General features: G+C 38.6%; 5 protein-coding genes across 7 annotated transcripts; 3 read left to right on the top strand and 2 right to left on the bottom strand.

Annotated features, from left to right (window-relative positions):
- Window positions 1-348: 348 nt before the first annotated feature.
- UCP3 (Mitochondrial substrate carrier family protein) lies at window positions 349-2293 on the top strand. Of its 3 annotated transcripts, none has more exons than XM_008223363.2 (2): window positions 349-869; window positions 1450-2293. In XM_008223363.2, exons 1-2 carry the CDS (start codon window positions 423-425, stop codon window positions 1990-1992), a joined length of 990 nt encoding a protein of 329 aa, XP_008221585.2. In that variant the 5' UTR covers window positions 349-422; the 3' UTR covers window positions 1993-2293. The 3 variants fall into 3 exon arrangements, 1 of the variants encoding a protein (XP_008221585.2); XR_016124763.1 differs by having other exon boundaries at window positions 727-869; window positions 1445-1662; XR_016124764.1 differs by having other exon boundaries at window positions 728-869; window positions 1442-1662.
- A 3746-nt stretch (window positions 2294-6039) lies between these two features.
- LOC103321548 (transcription factor MYB16-like) lies at window positions 6040-7942 on the top strand. Its single transcript, XM_008223362.2, has 3 exons — window positions 6040-6522; window positions 6655-6784; window positions 6873-7942. Exons 1-3 carry the CDS (start codon window positions 6390-6392, stop codon window positions 7738-7740), a joined length of 1131 nt encoding a protein of 376 aa, XP_008221584.2. The 5' UTR covers window positions 6040-6389; the 3' UTR covers window positions 7741-7942.
- Window positions 7943-8833: 891 nt separating this feature from the next.
- Window positions 8834-10812, bottom strand: LOC103321547 (Arabinanase/levansucrase/invertase). The gene has a single exon (XM_008223361.3). The coding sequence runs from the start codon at window positions 10460-10462 to the stop codon at window positions 8969-8971; it is 1494 nt and encodes a 497-aa protein (XP_008221583.2). The 5' UTR covers window positions 10463-10812; the 3' UTR covers window positions 8834-8968.
- Window positions 10813-11972: 1160 nt separating this feature from the next.
- On the top strand, window positions 11973-13243 carry LOC103321546 (FKBP-like peptidyl-prolyl cis-trans isomerase family protein). Its single transcript, XM_008223360.2, has 3 exons — window positions 11973-12119; window positions 12206-12611; window positions 12981-13243. Exons 2-3 carry the CDS (start codon window positions 12223-12225, stop codon window positions 13021-13023), a joined length of 432 nt encoding a protein of 143 aa, XP_008221582.1. The 5' UTR covers window positions 11973-12119; window positions 12206-12222; the 3' UTR covers window positions 13024-13243.
- Window positions 13152-15729, bottom strand: LOC103321545 (galactoside 2-alpha-L-fucosyltransferase-like). The gene is made up of 2 exons (XM_008223359.3): window positions 15350-15729; window positions 13152-15098 (listed from the first exon to the last, which is right to left on the bottom strand). Exons 1-2 carry the CDS (start codon window positions 15510-15512, stop codon window positions 13621-13623), a joined length of 1641 nt encoding a protein of 546 aa, XP_008221581.2. The 5' UTR covers window positions 15513-15729; the 3' UTR covers window positions 13152-13620.
- Between the last annotated feature and the right edge of the window lie 580 nt (window positions 15730-16309).

Raw genomic sequence — 16309 nt, 5'->3', positions numbered from 1 at the left:
GCATCTTAGCCAAACCATCGCTTTTGGTTATTTTGTTTCTTAAATTTCAATTGAGCATTATATCTCGTACAATACGAATGACATGTTTGTAGTACTTCCGAAAGGGATAAAAGATGCTTATGATATCGTACTTTTAAGTCACAAAAGCTCTAATTAGTTGGATTTAGAAATTAAAGACACTTATGATATCGTAGAATTCAAAAATTACCTCCGAATGCTTAATTACTTGGATTTTCAATAAATTTTTAACGTTCTTCTAATAAATGTGCTTATAAAAAGGCGGTTATAAACAAATATGCTTCTTACAAAATTATTTTCAAACGAGGTCGAAGACTTGTAGCTCAACTCTCGCTTCTATCTCATAAACAGTCATTTCCTACTAAAACGACATGTAACACACTGTCGTTCAATTATATAACTTGATGTCGTTTCCCAATCTATTAGATTATCCTTCAACTGATTTTCGGTCCTTGTTCTTCAATTTTATAGTTCCGTCGACGATGAAACCGAGCGAAGATTATGGGGCCTACAGGAAGATCTTACTGGCGTCGATCTCAGCCATGGTGGCGGAGACGACGACGTTTCCGATAGACCTGACAAAGACTAGGCTTCAGCTGCACGGCGAGTCGGTGTCGGTGGGATCTGCTCGGCCCACCAACGGGTTCCTAGTGGCCTCGGAGATCGTGCGGCAGCAAGGCCCTCTTGGGCTGTACAAGGGATTGTCTCCTGCGATTCTCAGACACCTCTTCTACACGCCAATTCGGATCGTCGGGTACGAGCACCTCAGAAGCTCACTGAAAACCGATGGTGCGTCCCTCTATCTCCCCGCTAAAGCTCTCTCCGGTGGGCTTTCCGGCGTCGTTGCTCAGGTAACTTGCTTTCTTATTGTGTCTAACTTATTGGGTTGGGTCCCTCTTCGAAAAAAATAATTGGGATTTGTAATTTGATAAGTTTTTGGACTTGGGAGATTGAAAGTTTCGTTTAGTTTTTTTTTGGGTCAAAAGGGAAATTGGAAGTAATACTGTTACCGATTCATTTTAGAGAAAATTGGTAAGTTTAAAAATGCGAGCTTGTTCGAATTGACAATGAGAAAATGAATGCTTGAGCTTTGAATTTGTGTGCTCTGTAAGAAAGTTCGGGGCGTTTCTGAAGATTAGTAATGCAGTTTTGTCACATTATATTCACATTGAATTTGCTTCAATCTCATACTTTGACGTGCATATGAATTTATATGTACAAAACTTCACTGCATTTTACACACTCTTGATATTTAAATGCAGCTTTTTCCACATGATAATCCATGTTAGGTTGGCCTACTTGGTTGTGCTGTGCGTTTCTTTGCCAATCGAATGGTCCAATAATTGATTAGGCTGACTGCTTTGTATTTTCTTTAACTCTGTATTTGCTTTGAAAGTAATAGTGTTCTTCTGTTTGCTGCTAGTAGTACAGTTGGTGGCAAGCCCCGCAGATCTTGTTAAGGTGAGGATGCAAGCAGATGGTCGTATGGTGAGCCAAGGCCTTCAACCTAGGTACTCAGGGTGCTTTGATGCTTTAAACAAGATCGTCCGATTGGAGGGCGTTGGAGGACTTTGGAAAGGGGTTTTCCCTAATGTCCAAAGAGCATTCTTGGTGAACATGGGAGAATTGGCCTGTTATGATCAGGCGAAACATTTTGTTATCAAAAATCGAATTTCGGACGATAACATATATGCCCACACTTTGGCATCAATCATGTCAGGCCTTTCAGCAACTGCTTTGAGTTGTCCAGCCGATGTGGTAAAGACAAGAATGATGAACCAGTCTAGAAGCAAACAAGGGAAGATTATGTACAACAATTCCTATGATTGTTTGGTGAAGACTGTCAAAGTTGAGGGTTTAAGAGCATTGTGGAAAGGGTTCATACCTACATGGGCAAGGCTTGGTCCTTGGCAATTTGTGTTCTGGGTCTCATATGAGAAGTTTAGACAAATTGCAGGGTTCTCTTCTTTCTGATGCATCTTTTCATCCCTCTCTCGTTTCAGATTCCGAGTGATCATACTGGATGGTATTTATTTTCCTTGTTCAAGCTAGAAGGATGCCTCGCATGTTTAGGTGCCAATATTTGGTACTTACATGTTGTTGTGATTCAAACATCAAAGATTAGAGTGGTGATATAGAGCAAGCAAGCTCGAACTTGTGATTCGGAATTAACAATTTCCTGAGTTTTCTTTCTTTCTTTTGAGCTGTTCCTCATTGACAAACAATCAAAGATTATTGCCTTCATAATTTGCAATGAAGAAATATTCCTTTCTCAGTGGTAGTTCCGTTGTGTTTGAAATTTGTTTCCTTCAATTGCATTTTGCATGCTGTCATGTGTTTTATGCCCCAATATATTTGGAAAAAAAAGAAAAAAAGGGAAAATACAAGATGTTGAAGTAGCAATTAAGCTCTTGGGATCCCTTTGATTGCAAGTCGATTTGTAGGCATAACACTCAGCTCCTGACAATTTCTCTTGCAAGTTAATTTGGTGATTAACTTTTAACTGTGATCTTGATAGAACCTAATAAGTAAGAAACCAAATCCTGCATGGAAGTTATGAGCCTCAGGCTGTCTATCGTTCGAAGTTAACAAGCCTCAAGCCTCTGAATTGGACCACTCTCTCATTTCACCAATTGCCTGCTTGAGTTGTCTCCTTCATAATTGCGTTTCACCCGAGTTCTCAAGCAATAGGGATTATCCCTGTTACAGTTAAGTTTTTTTCTTACTCTTGGGGAGATAAGTTTTTTTCTTACTCTTTGGTTGTGGGTGGGGTTTTGGGGGGATGTGTGGTTGGTGGTTGGGGAATGGTATTTCCTTTTGCGAATTTTAATGAAAAAGAATAAACTGTATCAATTAAAAGGTTAGATGGATCATAGATGAAGCCAAAGCAACTTGTACACGCATCATCATCAAAAATTGCAACTGCCAAGGCAAAACATGAAATGGGAAAGAATTAAATATCTGCAATGAGTGAGGTTTGGTGGATAATGATTCATATGTATGAAATTACAAAAACACCCTTGTCACGTCATCAAAGTTAACAGAATTTTGGATGGAGTTGACGGCAGGGAGTAAAGTGAGTTACCAAGGCTCGGTCAAGTGATGAAAGTGGGTAATTTTAAGTTTGAGAAGGTAAAGTGGGATTTGATTGAAGTTTCAAAGAGCATTGGTGTAATTAAGCCTTCTTTATTTTGCTTATCTCACTCACCATAAGTTATATATATATATATATATATATATATACAATCCCCTTATATTGAGGAACACTCTTTAGGATATTCCTACAAAAAAAATTTCAACAATCCAAACTATCTATTTTTTAGGTCTTCATTCATAGATCATCTTTGGAAAAGAATAAACTGTATCAATTAAAAGGTTAGATGGATCATAGATGAAGCCAAAGCAACTTGTACACGCATCATCATCAAAAATTGCAACTGCCAAGGCAAAACATGAAATGGGAAAGAATTAAATATCTGCAATGAGTGAGGTTTGGTGGATAATGATTCATATGTATGAAATTATAAAAACACCCTTGTCACGTCATCAAAGTTAACAGAATTTTGGATGGAGTTGACGGCAGGGGGTAAAGTGAGTCACCAAGGCTCAGTCAAGTGATGAAAGTGGGTAATTTTAAGTTTGAGAAGGTAAAGTGGGATTTAATTGAAGTTTCAAAGGGCATTGATGTAATTAAGCCTTCTTTATTTTGCTTATCTCACTCACCATAAGTTATATATATACAGTCCCCTTATATTGAGGAACACTCTTTAGGATATCCTACAAAAAAAATTTCAACAATCCAAACTATCTATTTTTTAGGTCTTCATTCATAGATCATCTTTGGAAAAAATTTAGACAAATCGGAAACCGTTTAGACATCTAATTGTGTCCAACAAAATCAATGATCACGGTGCTTCAAAAAAGTACTAAAATTTTAATAATTTAATTGAGTAGTCAAATGATATCGACTTCAAGTGATTTTTTTATAGAGATGATCTTTGAATGAATATCTACAAAATAGACAGTTTGGATTAGTGAAATACAATGCGAAGTATGCCCTACAAAGGTGTCCCTCAAATAAGCTTAGTGAAATACAATATATATTTATGCATTTAAGTTATTCTCTTATTCGGATGTCCGCACGTTATTATCGTGCAGATGCTATTGTAAACAGTCCACTCCACATTATATTCTATTGAGGGTGTAGGGTCCACTCTACATTGTATTTCACTAATCCAAACTGTCTATTTTTGAGATAATCATTAGACCATCTTTACAAAACATCACTTGAATCTGATATCATTTGATCACTCAATTGAGTAATTGAAATTTTAGCACTTTCTTGAAGTACCGTATTCATTGATTTTGTAGGATACAAATTGGATGTCGAAAACGGTTTCTGATTTGTCTAATTTTTTGCAAGGATGATCTATGAATGTGGACTTAAAAAATAGATGGTTTGGATCGTTGAAAAAAAATTCTAGGGAACCCTAAAAGGTGTCCCTCAATAAAAGGGGATCAGATATGTATTTATACAGTTATTCTCTCATTCGAATGTCGCACGTTATTATCTTGTTGATGTCATTGTAAACAGGGAGAAAAGCAGGAGGGTAGTAGAAAATACATGGCGTACGTATGATAATAACGTCCGGACATTTACATAGGAGAATTTCTATATATTACATATATATTTTATGTAACACAAGAATAAAAGAATTTCTGTATATATATATATATATATATATATATATATATATTTCCAGTAACACAAGGATCTGGGTCCCTATTCTCCGGCTAGTGTATGATCATACAGATTCACATCGACCCCACAAACATGAAAATTAATGCCAAACACAAATGTGAATGTATTTCCAAAACAACGAACTTAAAACTTTATAGCATACGCGTACAGACAGGTACTAGAATTAACATCCAGTTGGTATCCCTTTATCAACAACATTCATTCAATTTATTCATTGTTTGTTTATACTCAATCAATAATGCACGCATTTTTCAATATACTACTCAATCAATAATGCACGCACACAAATAAGATGGAGGATTGCCAGTGGTTATAGAGGGGTGTGACAATCGCTATCCTGTGTATGATGACTTTGTTGAAGTTCTAAACAAGTGTTCACGTGTTAGCTAGACGCAAAAAATGACATAGTTGACAGGTTAATATTCAACTTAAAAAATCTTTAGCCTCCACACTCAAAAGATGACACAGAACTTGTGCTCAAGATCAGGATTTGATAAAAAATCAGTGGCTACATCATCAGAAAAAGTATTGAAGCACTGCTTCCATAATCAAAGAAACACACCAGTCAGTCAACCCAGTTGTTCGAAGCGGGCGGGTGATGTGGATGCCCAGAGACCACAAGAACATTGCAGTGGGGACATATTGAGTAAGTTTGCAGTGGAGACATATTGAATATGGTACCCATTGAGAGGTGAGAGCTTCTTTGGTATACTCGATTGGACTACATATTTCCAAAGCAAATTCTCAACTGCCAAAGGGTGTGACATAAATCATGTATTAACTAAATATTTAATCAAGGCAGCTAGCTAGCCAAACTGATTATTTATAGAGAAATTTCCATGCACGTGAAAATCAATATGCAAAATCATATGTACGGATATGGTAAAAGTCAATAAATTCATTTGATCAGCCATCAATCCACTGAAAGTATTTTGATAACCACATGGGGTCCATATTTATAATTCTGGCTGGTAATTTTATGGCCCTGAGAAGCTTTTTAACCACTTTTTAACCACTTCAACGCCATTCATTCAATTCTGAAATAGTATGCAGAGGTTATTATGAGATAATTCGATTCAATTCTGAAATCGACATATTTTGTACATGTGCACACGCCATCACAACATGAATTTCGAGTCTTTGTATTTAGAGAGTGTGAATTTTTCGATAATTAGAGTTTTGGAAATTTCGTACATCCATCGCGGTCACAAATGTCTGAGAAATTTAATTAGCTAGGTTTTGTGGCAAGTTTATCAGTTAATTGTGACCCTCATTTCTCCGACAAGTGCTACTACAAGATAAAAACCGAGGTTGGAGCTTGGGACTTGTGCCTCCCTCTCTGTGGAAGTTGATAATCATTGTGGGGTCATTAAGCCTGTGGATGGACAGGAGGTCCATTTGTAGTGAAAAGGGCATATTGGTTACGAAGAAGCAATCTTTCTGGTACACATTTAATTCTTTATTCAATCGTCCGACGTCCTCTATATATATATTGGCCTCACCTTTTATGATGTTCCAACAGCTTTCCTGGATTCCAGAATCTCAAACTATACTAATTGTGGGAGTGTGAGTGTGAGTGCTGATCAGGTAGGGCTTGAAACTAAACTAGATGGGGAGGTCACCATGCTGTGAGAAGGTAGGTTTGAAAAAAGGACCATGGACTCCTGAGGAAGACCAGAAGCTCTTGACTTACATCGAACACCATGGCCATGGAAGCTGGCGTGCCTTGCCGCCAAAAGCAGGTAATTATTTTAACTCACAACTAAAAACCCCTTCCCCTTCATTTATAATTCGATCCATTTTTAACTTTGTTTTGGGTGCATGCATGCATGATATATATATATATATATATATATATATATATATATATATAGGGCTCCAAAGATGTGGGAAGAGCTGTCGTCTGAGGTGGACCAATTACCTGAGGCCCGACATCAAAAGAGGGAAATTTAGTTTGCAAGAAGAACAGAGTATCATTCAGCTCCATGCTCTTATCGGAAACAGGTAATTAACAAAACTTAAATTTTTTTTTTTCTCTAAACAAAAATGGCAAATATGTCTCCTAATAACTCAATTTATTTACTAATCTTAGGTGGTCGGCTATAGCAACTCATTTGCCCAAGAGGACGGACAATGAGATTAAGAACTACTGGAACACACATCTCAAGAAGAGACTAACCAAGCTGGGCATCGATCCCATGACCCACAAGCCGAGGCACCACCACGGCTCTGGCAGCGGCCACGCTAAGGACGCTGCCAACATAAGCCACATGGCTCAGTGGGAGAGCGCCCGCCTTGAAGCCGAAGCCAGGCTCGTTAGAGAATCCAAGCTGCAGGTCATCTCCACCACCAACCCCAACCACCTCCTGATCAGCAGCTCCTCCGATGCAACCCATCAAGGACACGTCATCAACAAAGCTCCGCCGGGTCTGCCGTGTTTGGATGTGCTCAGAGCATGGCAAGGAACATGGTCAACAAAGCCCACAATTAGAAACGTTAACAGCACAATTATTTCGGGTGGTTCTATGATGTCCATGGACGACCTCGAGTCTCCAACATCCACCTTGAACTTCCCACATATTAACGCACTTAATCCTCCAATGCAGAATGCCTTTAACATTAACGGGCTCAACGAAAATCCTGTGGTTCCATCCGAGGTATTGCAGGACAATGTTAATGTTACATATGGTTGTATGGATGCTTGTGCTGCTACACCTGCATGGTTTGTGGAGGAGGGTACGTTTAGGTCAGGGAATGATGAGGAGGTGGGGAATGTGATAATGCCAGCTGAAGCTTCAAATATCATGATGGAGGACTTCACTGATGTTTTGGTTTACAACTCGTCGCTGGCTGGAGAGATCTCTGATAACGGCGGCAGCAACTTTGAGGAGAACAGGAGCTACTGGGACAGTATACTCAATTTGGTGAACGCTTCATCGTCTGGGTCGCCTGTGTTTTGATTTTTGAAAGTCTAGAGTTAGGAGATGTGACTCAGTCGTAGCAACAATGGTCAATGATTAGTTAGCAACTAATTAAGTTGTAATAAGGAGCAGAGTAGTTGTTTTTTAGTTTTAAATAACAGGTTATCTGATCAACGAAAGAAAAAATGTAACAAGTAATTTAGATGTTATTAATATGGTAGTTCGAAGGTTACAATTAAAATGGATCCAGATCATCTGCTCTCATTTTCTCTGCTATGATCTGTTTTACTTTTGTTCTCCATACGCCACTTCATTAAAATTTAATCAATGGACTTAAAAATTGACACATCATCTTTCAAACAAAAATCAAAGCAGAGGATCCGGATCCAATAAAAATTCAATTATGTCTATTAAATTGCCATGATAGATTAGTTGGCCGTTAAATTTATTGCTACTGCTCTTCATGTTACTATTTTCAACATATGCTCGTAACTGTAACCTGAAAAACGTGATAAATTTCATAATGTGTTTATTTATGTAATTATATATATATATATATATATATATAACTCAATAAAAAGTACAGTTCACTCTCCCATACATTTATACTATTATTAAGAAAATTTTGTTTGTGTATCGTTTTGAGATATGAAGCCTTATTCATAACCAAAAGTACAAAAACTTGTATGAAAAGGGAATAACACTGTTTTGTTATTCCCGACCATTCATAGACTGCCCTATGAAAAAGTTATCACGCATAGTATACCGTGATTGGCCAAAAATAGCAAAATAATGTTATTCTCATTTTATGTAAGTGTTTCTCGACCAGCAAGCTCAACTTTAATTAATTGCTTTTCGGGCCTTGAGTTCAAGCCCATCCAAAAGTCAGGCCTCTGTATCTGAGTCTCCAATGGAGAAATCAACCCGTTTGTAGAACCATGATCAGATCAAACAATAATGAAATTCTAAAAAACTTCATAGCATTTGGTTTTCGTGTAATGGAAGAATCAGTTATTCTTCAGAATGTGTGAATTTTGCAGTTAGAGACGGATTATCAATGTAGTGTTGATAAAATTATCAATAACATGTCAATGACAGAACATATAAACCTGTTATCGATACATTATTGATCTTTGATATGAAAGTCCTCCGTTGAGAATTCGTGTACATGCTAATTCATATTTGAACACACACCCAAATCAGCAAACAATTGATTCCATCTGATCCCACGTTGATAGTAACACAAATATGACAATGAACATATATATTACAAATGAAATCCGGCGCATCTCCTAAACCTTGTAACATCACTCCCTTCTGAAACTGCCATTCCAATCCCAGTCATTCCCTCAATCCCAACACCTCTATAATACAACCTCCACTCATCTTCCTCCCCATCCATCTGAACCAAACATGGAGATCCAACCCCTTTGTTATCCCATCCACAATCCTCAGAGGCCTTCAAAACCACCTCATCATCCTTCAACCTTGTCCAATCCTTCAACCCATCTGGGGACACAGCCAAACCAATGCTCCTCCCACCATCACCACCAACACCTTCATATGCCATCAAATACTCCCCATCTTTCCTTTTCCTCACTACACATGGATTCATTGCTCCCAACTCATCAAAGTAACCACTTCTTCCTCCCCCTATTATTTTCCCCAATTTCACCCACTTAATCCCATCCCTTGATCTTGCCATCCCAATTGAGTAATTTCCCATCTCCAAATCAAATGAATGGTAATACATTCTAAGATCACCACTTTCATGGAAAACAACATGAGGTGCAGCAATGAATGAAGAATCCCACTCTCCTTGCAACCCCACATCAAACAGAGCCCCACTGTGATGCTCCCCTTCAATTCTAGCCCAATGCCTCCCGTCTTGACTAATTGCCAAACCAGGCAAAGACTTGAAAATCTTCCCAATCCCACCATTTTTATCACTGATCAAACCATCAAGAAGGAACCTTTCTGGGTTCTCCAAATTGATTTCTTGAGAATGATTAGAAATGTTCTCTGCCTCCTCAGCACTGTAGCCAGTGTAATAGAGCCAATAAACAGCACTGGAAGCTCTGACCTTTGAACTGGACATGACCACTACCTCAGAAGGCCTAATGCTCTGAGTATCAAATGCCCACCAATCTTTGCCGCAATTGATCACCGCACCCACATCCTGGCTCGATTGAACTTGTCCAACTCCTCGTTCCCAGTGAACCCCATTGCTTGAAACTGCTAATCCAATCGAATCCGAACCTGGGTTTGGATTTGAACTGGACTTCCCATAGTACCACATGTACCATCTCTCTTCCTCGTCACCCAGGAACCTCTTCACAACTGGTGACCCAACTTCTGCACTGTCCCATGAATTTTCAAAGCCCAAACCCAACACCAATCCTTTGGTATTAGAAGAAGAAAATGAGGTTGATATAGGAGAAGAGAGTGCATCATTTGAAAAGGGCGTTGATGGGTTTGTCGGTTCTGAATTTAAATTGGGTTCAACGGTCGAATTCTGTTCTTTCTCGTTGTCAGTCGTGTCCGTGTCTGGCTTTATGGAGCATCGAGTTATCAGATAAATGGCTCTGCTTCTAGGGTTAGAGTTTGGGAGACAGAGAGCGTGTACGTTTGGTTTAGCGTGAGGAATTGGAGAGGTTAATGTAGTCGGGTGGGTAGCTATTCTTTGGGTAATTGGAGTTGAAAAAAAGTTAACGGCATTCATTGTTGTAGCAGAAGCTGCTGCTAGTGATGCTGCATCCATGGCTGTCAAGGAGAGGAGGAGGAGGAGCTCTGTGATAATGGATTAGGTGATGTATGAGCTGCTGAGACCAATTAAATGCGGACACGTTTTCAAAATTGAAAGGCTCTGAGTTCTGGAGAGACAGGGAGGTAAGAGAGACAGAGTTCAAATGAGCCAGAGCCACAATTTCAGTTTTGACGATACACTTTTTATTTTATTTTCTCTAGTAACCGAAGTAAAGGGTTCGTCATGCCTGTCTTTTTCAAAGGCATAAAGCGAAGTGTTTTCTGAAGAATAACATCTTTCCTCGATCTTGACTATCGAAACAGTGAAAGGAGAAAGTATTGGTGCATTGCATTTACAATGGTCACTGCTTTGATCACCATTCTATTTGCACAAACTTTGTTTTTATTTATTTAAAATATTACAAAAAAGTAATAAAAGCAAGATGTTCTTACACCATGAACACAAGGAAGGTATATGGAGTGATCCTTTTGACTCCTTTTACCACCAGCCATCTCAATGATCAATTGAAACCGCGAGCAAATTGATTTCCAAATTGGTAAATCACACATTGCTAAATATAGTTTGTGTCAAATTCCAAATGGGCCTAATTTTCAATTCAATCAATCGTTACAAGGAAGGTATATGTTATTTTTTACTTTGCGGAATATCTTATATGTCGGTTATCAGTTTTTTTTTCTTTTGAAATATTTAATTTATGTCATTTACAATTTACATGAGCTATTCCAAATATTGAAATTTTCAATTTCTATTATTTACAAAATTTAATATACATAAATTTAACACTGAAATATTCAATTGTCAGAAATTGAAATGATGGAAATCTAAATTCCATCATTTTAGAATTTTATGTAATTTTTAATTCCTTCGTCCAAAAACTGAGCATAATGTAATTCCTTCAAATTTATACGTTAAAACTTAGAGTTCTGCTAAGCGAACCCTAAAATTAACTGAGTACACCTTATGATCTAAATACACCATAATATTTAAATTAAAATGTAAAATTAACTAAGTACATCTTATTTAATTACCAAAAATATCCCGAATACACCTTAATCCACTCTATCACATGGCAGCAAACCCATTCGAATCTGGTAACAACATTCATCAAGGTCAAGTGGCATACTAAATTATTCGGATATCATGGCTAAGAAGCTTTGATTCAAAGGCAGTAGAAAGCCCCTTGTTTTCAATTTTTTAGAATTTCCATACACAATTCAAAAGCATTGGTTAAAAAACTTAAGGATTATTGTCTGTTGATTGATGGTTATGACGATGTAAGGTTTAGAATGCATGATGTTGATTGATGGTTATCCCTGAGGCTAGGGTGTGCACAGATGATTTTTGGGTGTCCACAGATGTCACTAGCCTTCATCTTATGCACACGTGTCCTTCCCAAATTAAGAAGATGGGGTCCAATTTCTTGATGAATATTCCAAGGCCCGGCTAAAATAAACCAAACAATATTTGGGCCCATTCATTATGAGGTCCAAAAACAAAGAGGGCAAATTGTTAATATGCCACAAATTGGAGGGCAATCCCATTCAACCCCTCATCTCTGCTCTAGTCTAAAAAAATCTCCGAAGTCGAGGCCGTAGTCACTCGGGCAGCAAAGGCAGCTGAACTGAACCCTCCGCAGTCAAAACTCCAATCGGTAAGATTTAAGAAATTAATTTGGTCAAAGATCTTTATTGGGTTTGTTAATTCTCTTGTTAATTTTGTAAAAGTGTAATTCTTTAGGTTAATTAATCAAAAAGATGGGGAAGGACGCGAAGGCAGGAGGAAAAGGGAAGGGAAAGCAAGCGGCGGGTGGCAGCGACGAGGCTGGCTCTAAGGGAAAGGGAAAATCTGGGAAGTCTTCTGATGGGCTGGGCACTTGCACTTACGTGAAAGCAAGGCACGTACTTTGTGAAAAGCAAGGCAAAATCAACGAAGCCTACAAGAAGTTGCAGGATGGTTGGCTTGAAAATGGCGACAAAGTGCCTCCTGCTGAGTTCGCGAAGGTAGCAGCCGAGTACTCGGAGTGCCCATCTGGGAAGAAAGGTGGCGATCTTGGGTGGTTCCCTCGTGGCAAGATGGCAGGCCCTTTTCAAGAGGTGGCTTTTGCTACCCCAATTGGGGCTACCAGTGCGCCTTTCAAATCCACGTATGTGTTTCCAAGTTCCAATCTTTCAAATTTTTTAAAGCTACCATTTTGGCCAATTGGTTAGATTGCCCTGTTTGCATAGCTAATTAGCAATATCTGTGCTGTTGTTAATAGATTGGATTGGATTCAATTATAGGGCATAACCCATGTTGTAGGCCACATCAGTTTGCCTATTGATTGTGGTTGGCTGCTATCATTTGGAGAATAATTTGTAATTCATGCCACTCCATAGATCTTGTTTTGAGTATGTACATTGTATAGTGATATGTACTGTTGGATTATCTGCTTAAAGATATCCTAAAGTTGAACTCTAATTGTGCTCACTGCCAACACAGTTAGCTGATTTTGTTGTTTTGGGAAATTTTGCAGGCATGGCTACCATATTATCTTGTGCGAAGGCAGAAAGAATTAAGACCTTGATTTCTGGCGGAGCAAGTCCGGAACTTTGGCCATATGAATGATGTTTACTAGTTAGATACTGGTTTGTATTTTGGGCATTATGTTTAACGACTGGTGTGAAATCCTACTCTCTTTTTTCCCTCTCTCTCTCTCTCTCTCTCTCCCATGGCAGTGATGGGACTATTGCAACATGTTTTTGTTCAATAATATTTATATTTTTCGATCGAGGCAAATGATAATTTCCTGTTTTCTGATATGATCAAATGCAATCCATAAGAAACATGTGTATAATGACTCTATGATTCATTTGGTATCATGATAGTTAAAGTGGTAGTTTCAATTTTGGAAGTGGTATGTTGATGGGTACATGGCAAATGAAAAGGATGAGCTGCCTTTCACTGGGAAAAGCATACATTCAATACGGTACATTAAATCATAGTTAAGTCCATATCCAGGCATTCAGCTCTCTTCTAACAAGCAACAATGGCAGTGCAAAGTAAAGAATACTTGATTTACATTCAATAGCAAAGTCATTCTACCACATAACTCTATCAACAATCTGATCCAAAACAAAATGACTTTGTCGCATTACATTCCAGAAAAACAGCAGCTACAACTGATCATGAGATTCATGACTACTGACTAGCTTAAGGCCCCAGCTCATATCCTCGCAATGTCTCACATGAGGTACAAGCGCACCTGTATCAACCCCTCTCTTCGCTTTGCAGTCATAAAATGGGGGAGCATGGAAACAAGGCTCCATCGACATGACCTGATGGCAAGGCGGATTAGGCATTGTTTGATTTTCAGGCTTGTACAGAATCCATGGCTTCAGGCCACCAAGACCTTGAGCCACATATCCGAACGTTGACCATGCACTTGTGACCAACACATCACACAAACTCAGGAGATACATTTCAGCCCAAGCTTTTCTGTCATGCAGATTCTTATCTGTCTGCTGATGCCCTTCATGGCTCGGCTGAAAAACCCCAATTAAGTCCCCATTCACAGTTGGGTGTTCCCAGTACATATTCCTCATATTCTCAGAGTATCCTGAGGTTAAAGAAGTAATTAGCACCGATTTCAGTTTTGGGATCCCCGATGGAGCTGTGACAGCGGGTTTTTGCTTATCCACTTGAGGCAGCAATTTCTCCTTGAAAACACAGGCATAAATTTGATTCATCACATGCTGAAGTGGGCTAGGGCCTGACTCAAAAGTTCTAACTTGAATGCCAATCCTTTCATCTGCCTTTGCTAAGTGAGCTTGATAGTACCTTGTGATTAGCCCCCATACATGATTTGAGGGGTGGAAAAGATACCTACCCAAGTGGTGGAAAACAGTTTCCTTCTCTGGGAACAACTTTTCAAGTTCTTGCTCAAAAGAGGGCATCAAGAAAAGTGATGGGACAAAGTAGTTATCTGTTCTCATTATCAACCAAGGGACTTTCCCAGTAAGAGTTTGATGTTCATCACAGAAAAAAAGCTTATCTTGCTCATCATAATCATGAGCCAGATGGAGATAGAGAAATGATGGCACTAATTCTGATGAAGTGTTTTTCTTGTTTTTCAACATGTTCCCATAACAATGAGGAGATTTCTGATCAAATTTGTTGAATTTTTCTTTAATGGAGAAGTCTTTAGAGAGCAACCATGAGTGTTCAGGAAATGGTTCACAGAAGAGATCAGCCATGTCCTTCCCAGGGTCAACAAGTAGGACTCTGTTTGTGAGCAGAGCATAGAGGAAAGCAGAGGTTATGGTCAGTATCTTGTTCCCCAAGCCACTGTAGGATATCCAAACCACATACTTACACTCTGTTGAACCACCAACACTACTGTTGCCCTGATCACTAGACTTGAATTGTGCCATTGCTGCTTTGTAGGATTTGGTACGGGGTCCACATTTTTTATGAAGATGTTCATAATTTCGTAGTCTAGAGAGAAGATAAGAAGATGGTTTGTGGGGTGAAATTTTTCGGTATAAATTGGATTGGTACCTACTCAGGCAAGAGCCTTCATCGAACCCAGGAGCAATTAGTCCATCGTGTAGCGTGTCTTTGGGCATCTGGGTGTGGTCAGAAAAACCATCTTCTGCACATCGTAATTGTAAAACCAGAAAACAAACAAAATGAGAGTGAAATGGCTAAAAAGATGGAATTTTGATCGTAACCCACTTTCAACAGCAGAACCAAATTATAAATATTGCATGTAGAAAACAGATAATGAAAAATCAACGTATGAGATTTTGTTATTTCTTCTCTTACATTTTTTTTCTCAGCCGCCAAACGCAGAAAAAAAAAAGTCAAACAGTTGAAGGATATTGAGAATTTGAATATGGTTACCGGAGTTGGACGAAGAGGTGTCGTTAGGAGTGAGTCTTTGTATAACTCTGGCGTCTGCGAAGCCTTTGATCCGATCTGGAGGTGGGCTGCGAAGGACGAGAGAGAGGGTGACCAGAACAGGGAGAGAGACCAAAAGAGCCGCCAATATCTTCATCAAATTCATTGTAGTAATTAGCCCGTATTTCAATGGGGTGACCAGAGTGGCTAAGATGGTGTTATAGGGTGATATTCGCCTCCTGCTCCTGGAGCTGTGTTGTGATGTGTTTGTTGTTGAGGAGCAGGAGGAGGAGGAGGGAGTTTGGACTCGGAAGACTGTTTCGGGGGTTAGAAAAGAGCGGGTTTCGTTTCGTCTTCAACACACCAAACGTGGCAGTCTGGCACATTTCATTCTCCTTAGGCAGAGCCCAGCCGCAGGTAGTTTCATTTGAATTTTCTGTGCCAATAAAAGTCAATATTTTTGAATTTTTCTGCCGAAAATATTTAACAAAAAACAATACTCTTTCCACATAACGAATGCAAAATACTGCAATCATTTTATTTTGGCTTTGGGCCTTGAACTCGAAAATAATCAAAGAGGAAAATGCTGATATCAAAGTAAATTCTTATTATGGCAGAAGATCTTCTCAAATATATGCATAATTTATGTGATGCCATCTAAAATATCATTGTTATGATCTAACGAGAAACCAACACAAAACCTAAATTACTAAGTCAATCATTCTATTCGATTAGTTAGGTCGGATTCCAAGTGTTACATTTATTGAAACACATTCAATTAATATAATCTTAAATAGATTTGTTAATAACTGCGTGTTGTTGACTCATTCACTTCCTCAACCGTTGTAATTTATTGGAGATTATATCAGATTACCAACATGTGATGTTATTAATTCATTTGTATTATAATATGTATATCTATATATTAATATCATATTTTAAGTCCGAAATAATTCTTAAGTT

Source organism: Prunus mume, linkage group LG2 (assembly GCF_029339155.1).
Source record: "Prunus mume cultivar Tortuosa linkage group LG2, ASM2933915v1, whole genome shotgun sequence".
Classification (NCBI taxonomy): domain Eukaryota; kingdom Viridiplantae; phylum Streptophyta; class Magnoliopsida; order Rosales; family Rosaceae; genus Prunus; species Prunus mume.
Note: the sequence above shows the minus strand (reverse complement) of the source record. Positions and strands in the feature narration are given on the sequence as shown.

What these genes read in the sequence shown, in the direction of transcription:
- UCP3 (XM_008223363.2), top strand. Translation starts at nt 423, where the DNA reads ATGTCGTTTCCCAATCTATTAGATTATCCTTCAACTGATTTTCGGTCC. An exon ending in TTTCCGGCGTCGTTGCTCAG is followed by an intron (nt 870 to 1,449) that starts GTAACTTGCTTT and finishes CTAGTAGTACAG; the next exon opens with TTGGTGGCAAGCCCCGCAGA.
- LOC103321548 (XM_008223362.2), top strand. Translation starts at nt 6,390, where the DNA reads ATGGGGAGGTCACCATGCTGTGAGAAGGTAGGTTTGAAAAAAGGACCA. An exon ending in TGCCTTGCCGCCAAAAGCAG is followed by an intron (nt 6,523 to 6,654) that starts GTAATTATTTTA and finishes ATATATATATAG; the next exon opens with GGCTCCAAAGATGTGGGAAG. An exon ending in CATGCTCTTATCGGAAACAG is followed by an intron (nt 6,785 to 6,872) that starts GTAATTAACAAA and finishes TACTAATCTTAG; the next exon opens with GTGGTCGGCTATAGCAACTC.
- LOC103321547 (XM_008223361.3), bottom strand. Translation starts at nt 10,462, where the DNA reads ATGGATGCAGCATCACTAGCAGCAGCTTCTGCTACAACAATGAATGCC.
- LOC103321546 (XM_008223360.2), top strand. Translation starts at nt 12,223, where the DNA reads ATGGGGAAGGACGCGAAGGCAGGAGGAAAAGGGAAGGGAAAGCAAGCG. An exon ending in AGTGCGCCTTTCAAATCCAC is followed by an intron (nt 12,612 to 12,980) that starts GTATGTGTTTCC and finishes GAAATTTTGCAG; the next exon opens with GCATGGCTACCATATTATCT.
- LOC103321545 (XM_008223359.3), bottom strand. Translation starts at nt 15,512, where the DNA reads ATGAATTTGATGAAGATATTGGCGGCTCTTTTGGTCTCTCTCCCTGTT. An exon ending in CACCTCTTCGTCCAACTCCG is followed by an intron (nt 15,099 to 15,349) that starts GTAACCATATTC and finishes TACGATGTGCAG; the next exon opens with AAGATGGTTTTTCTGACCAC.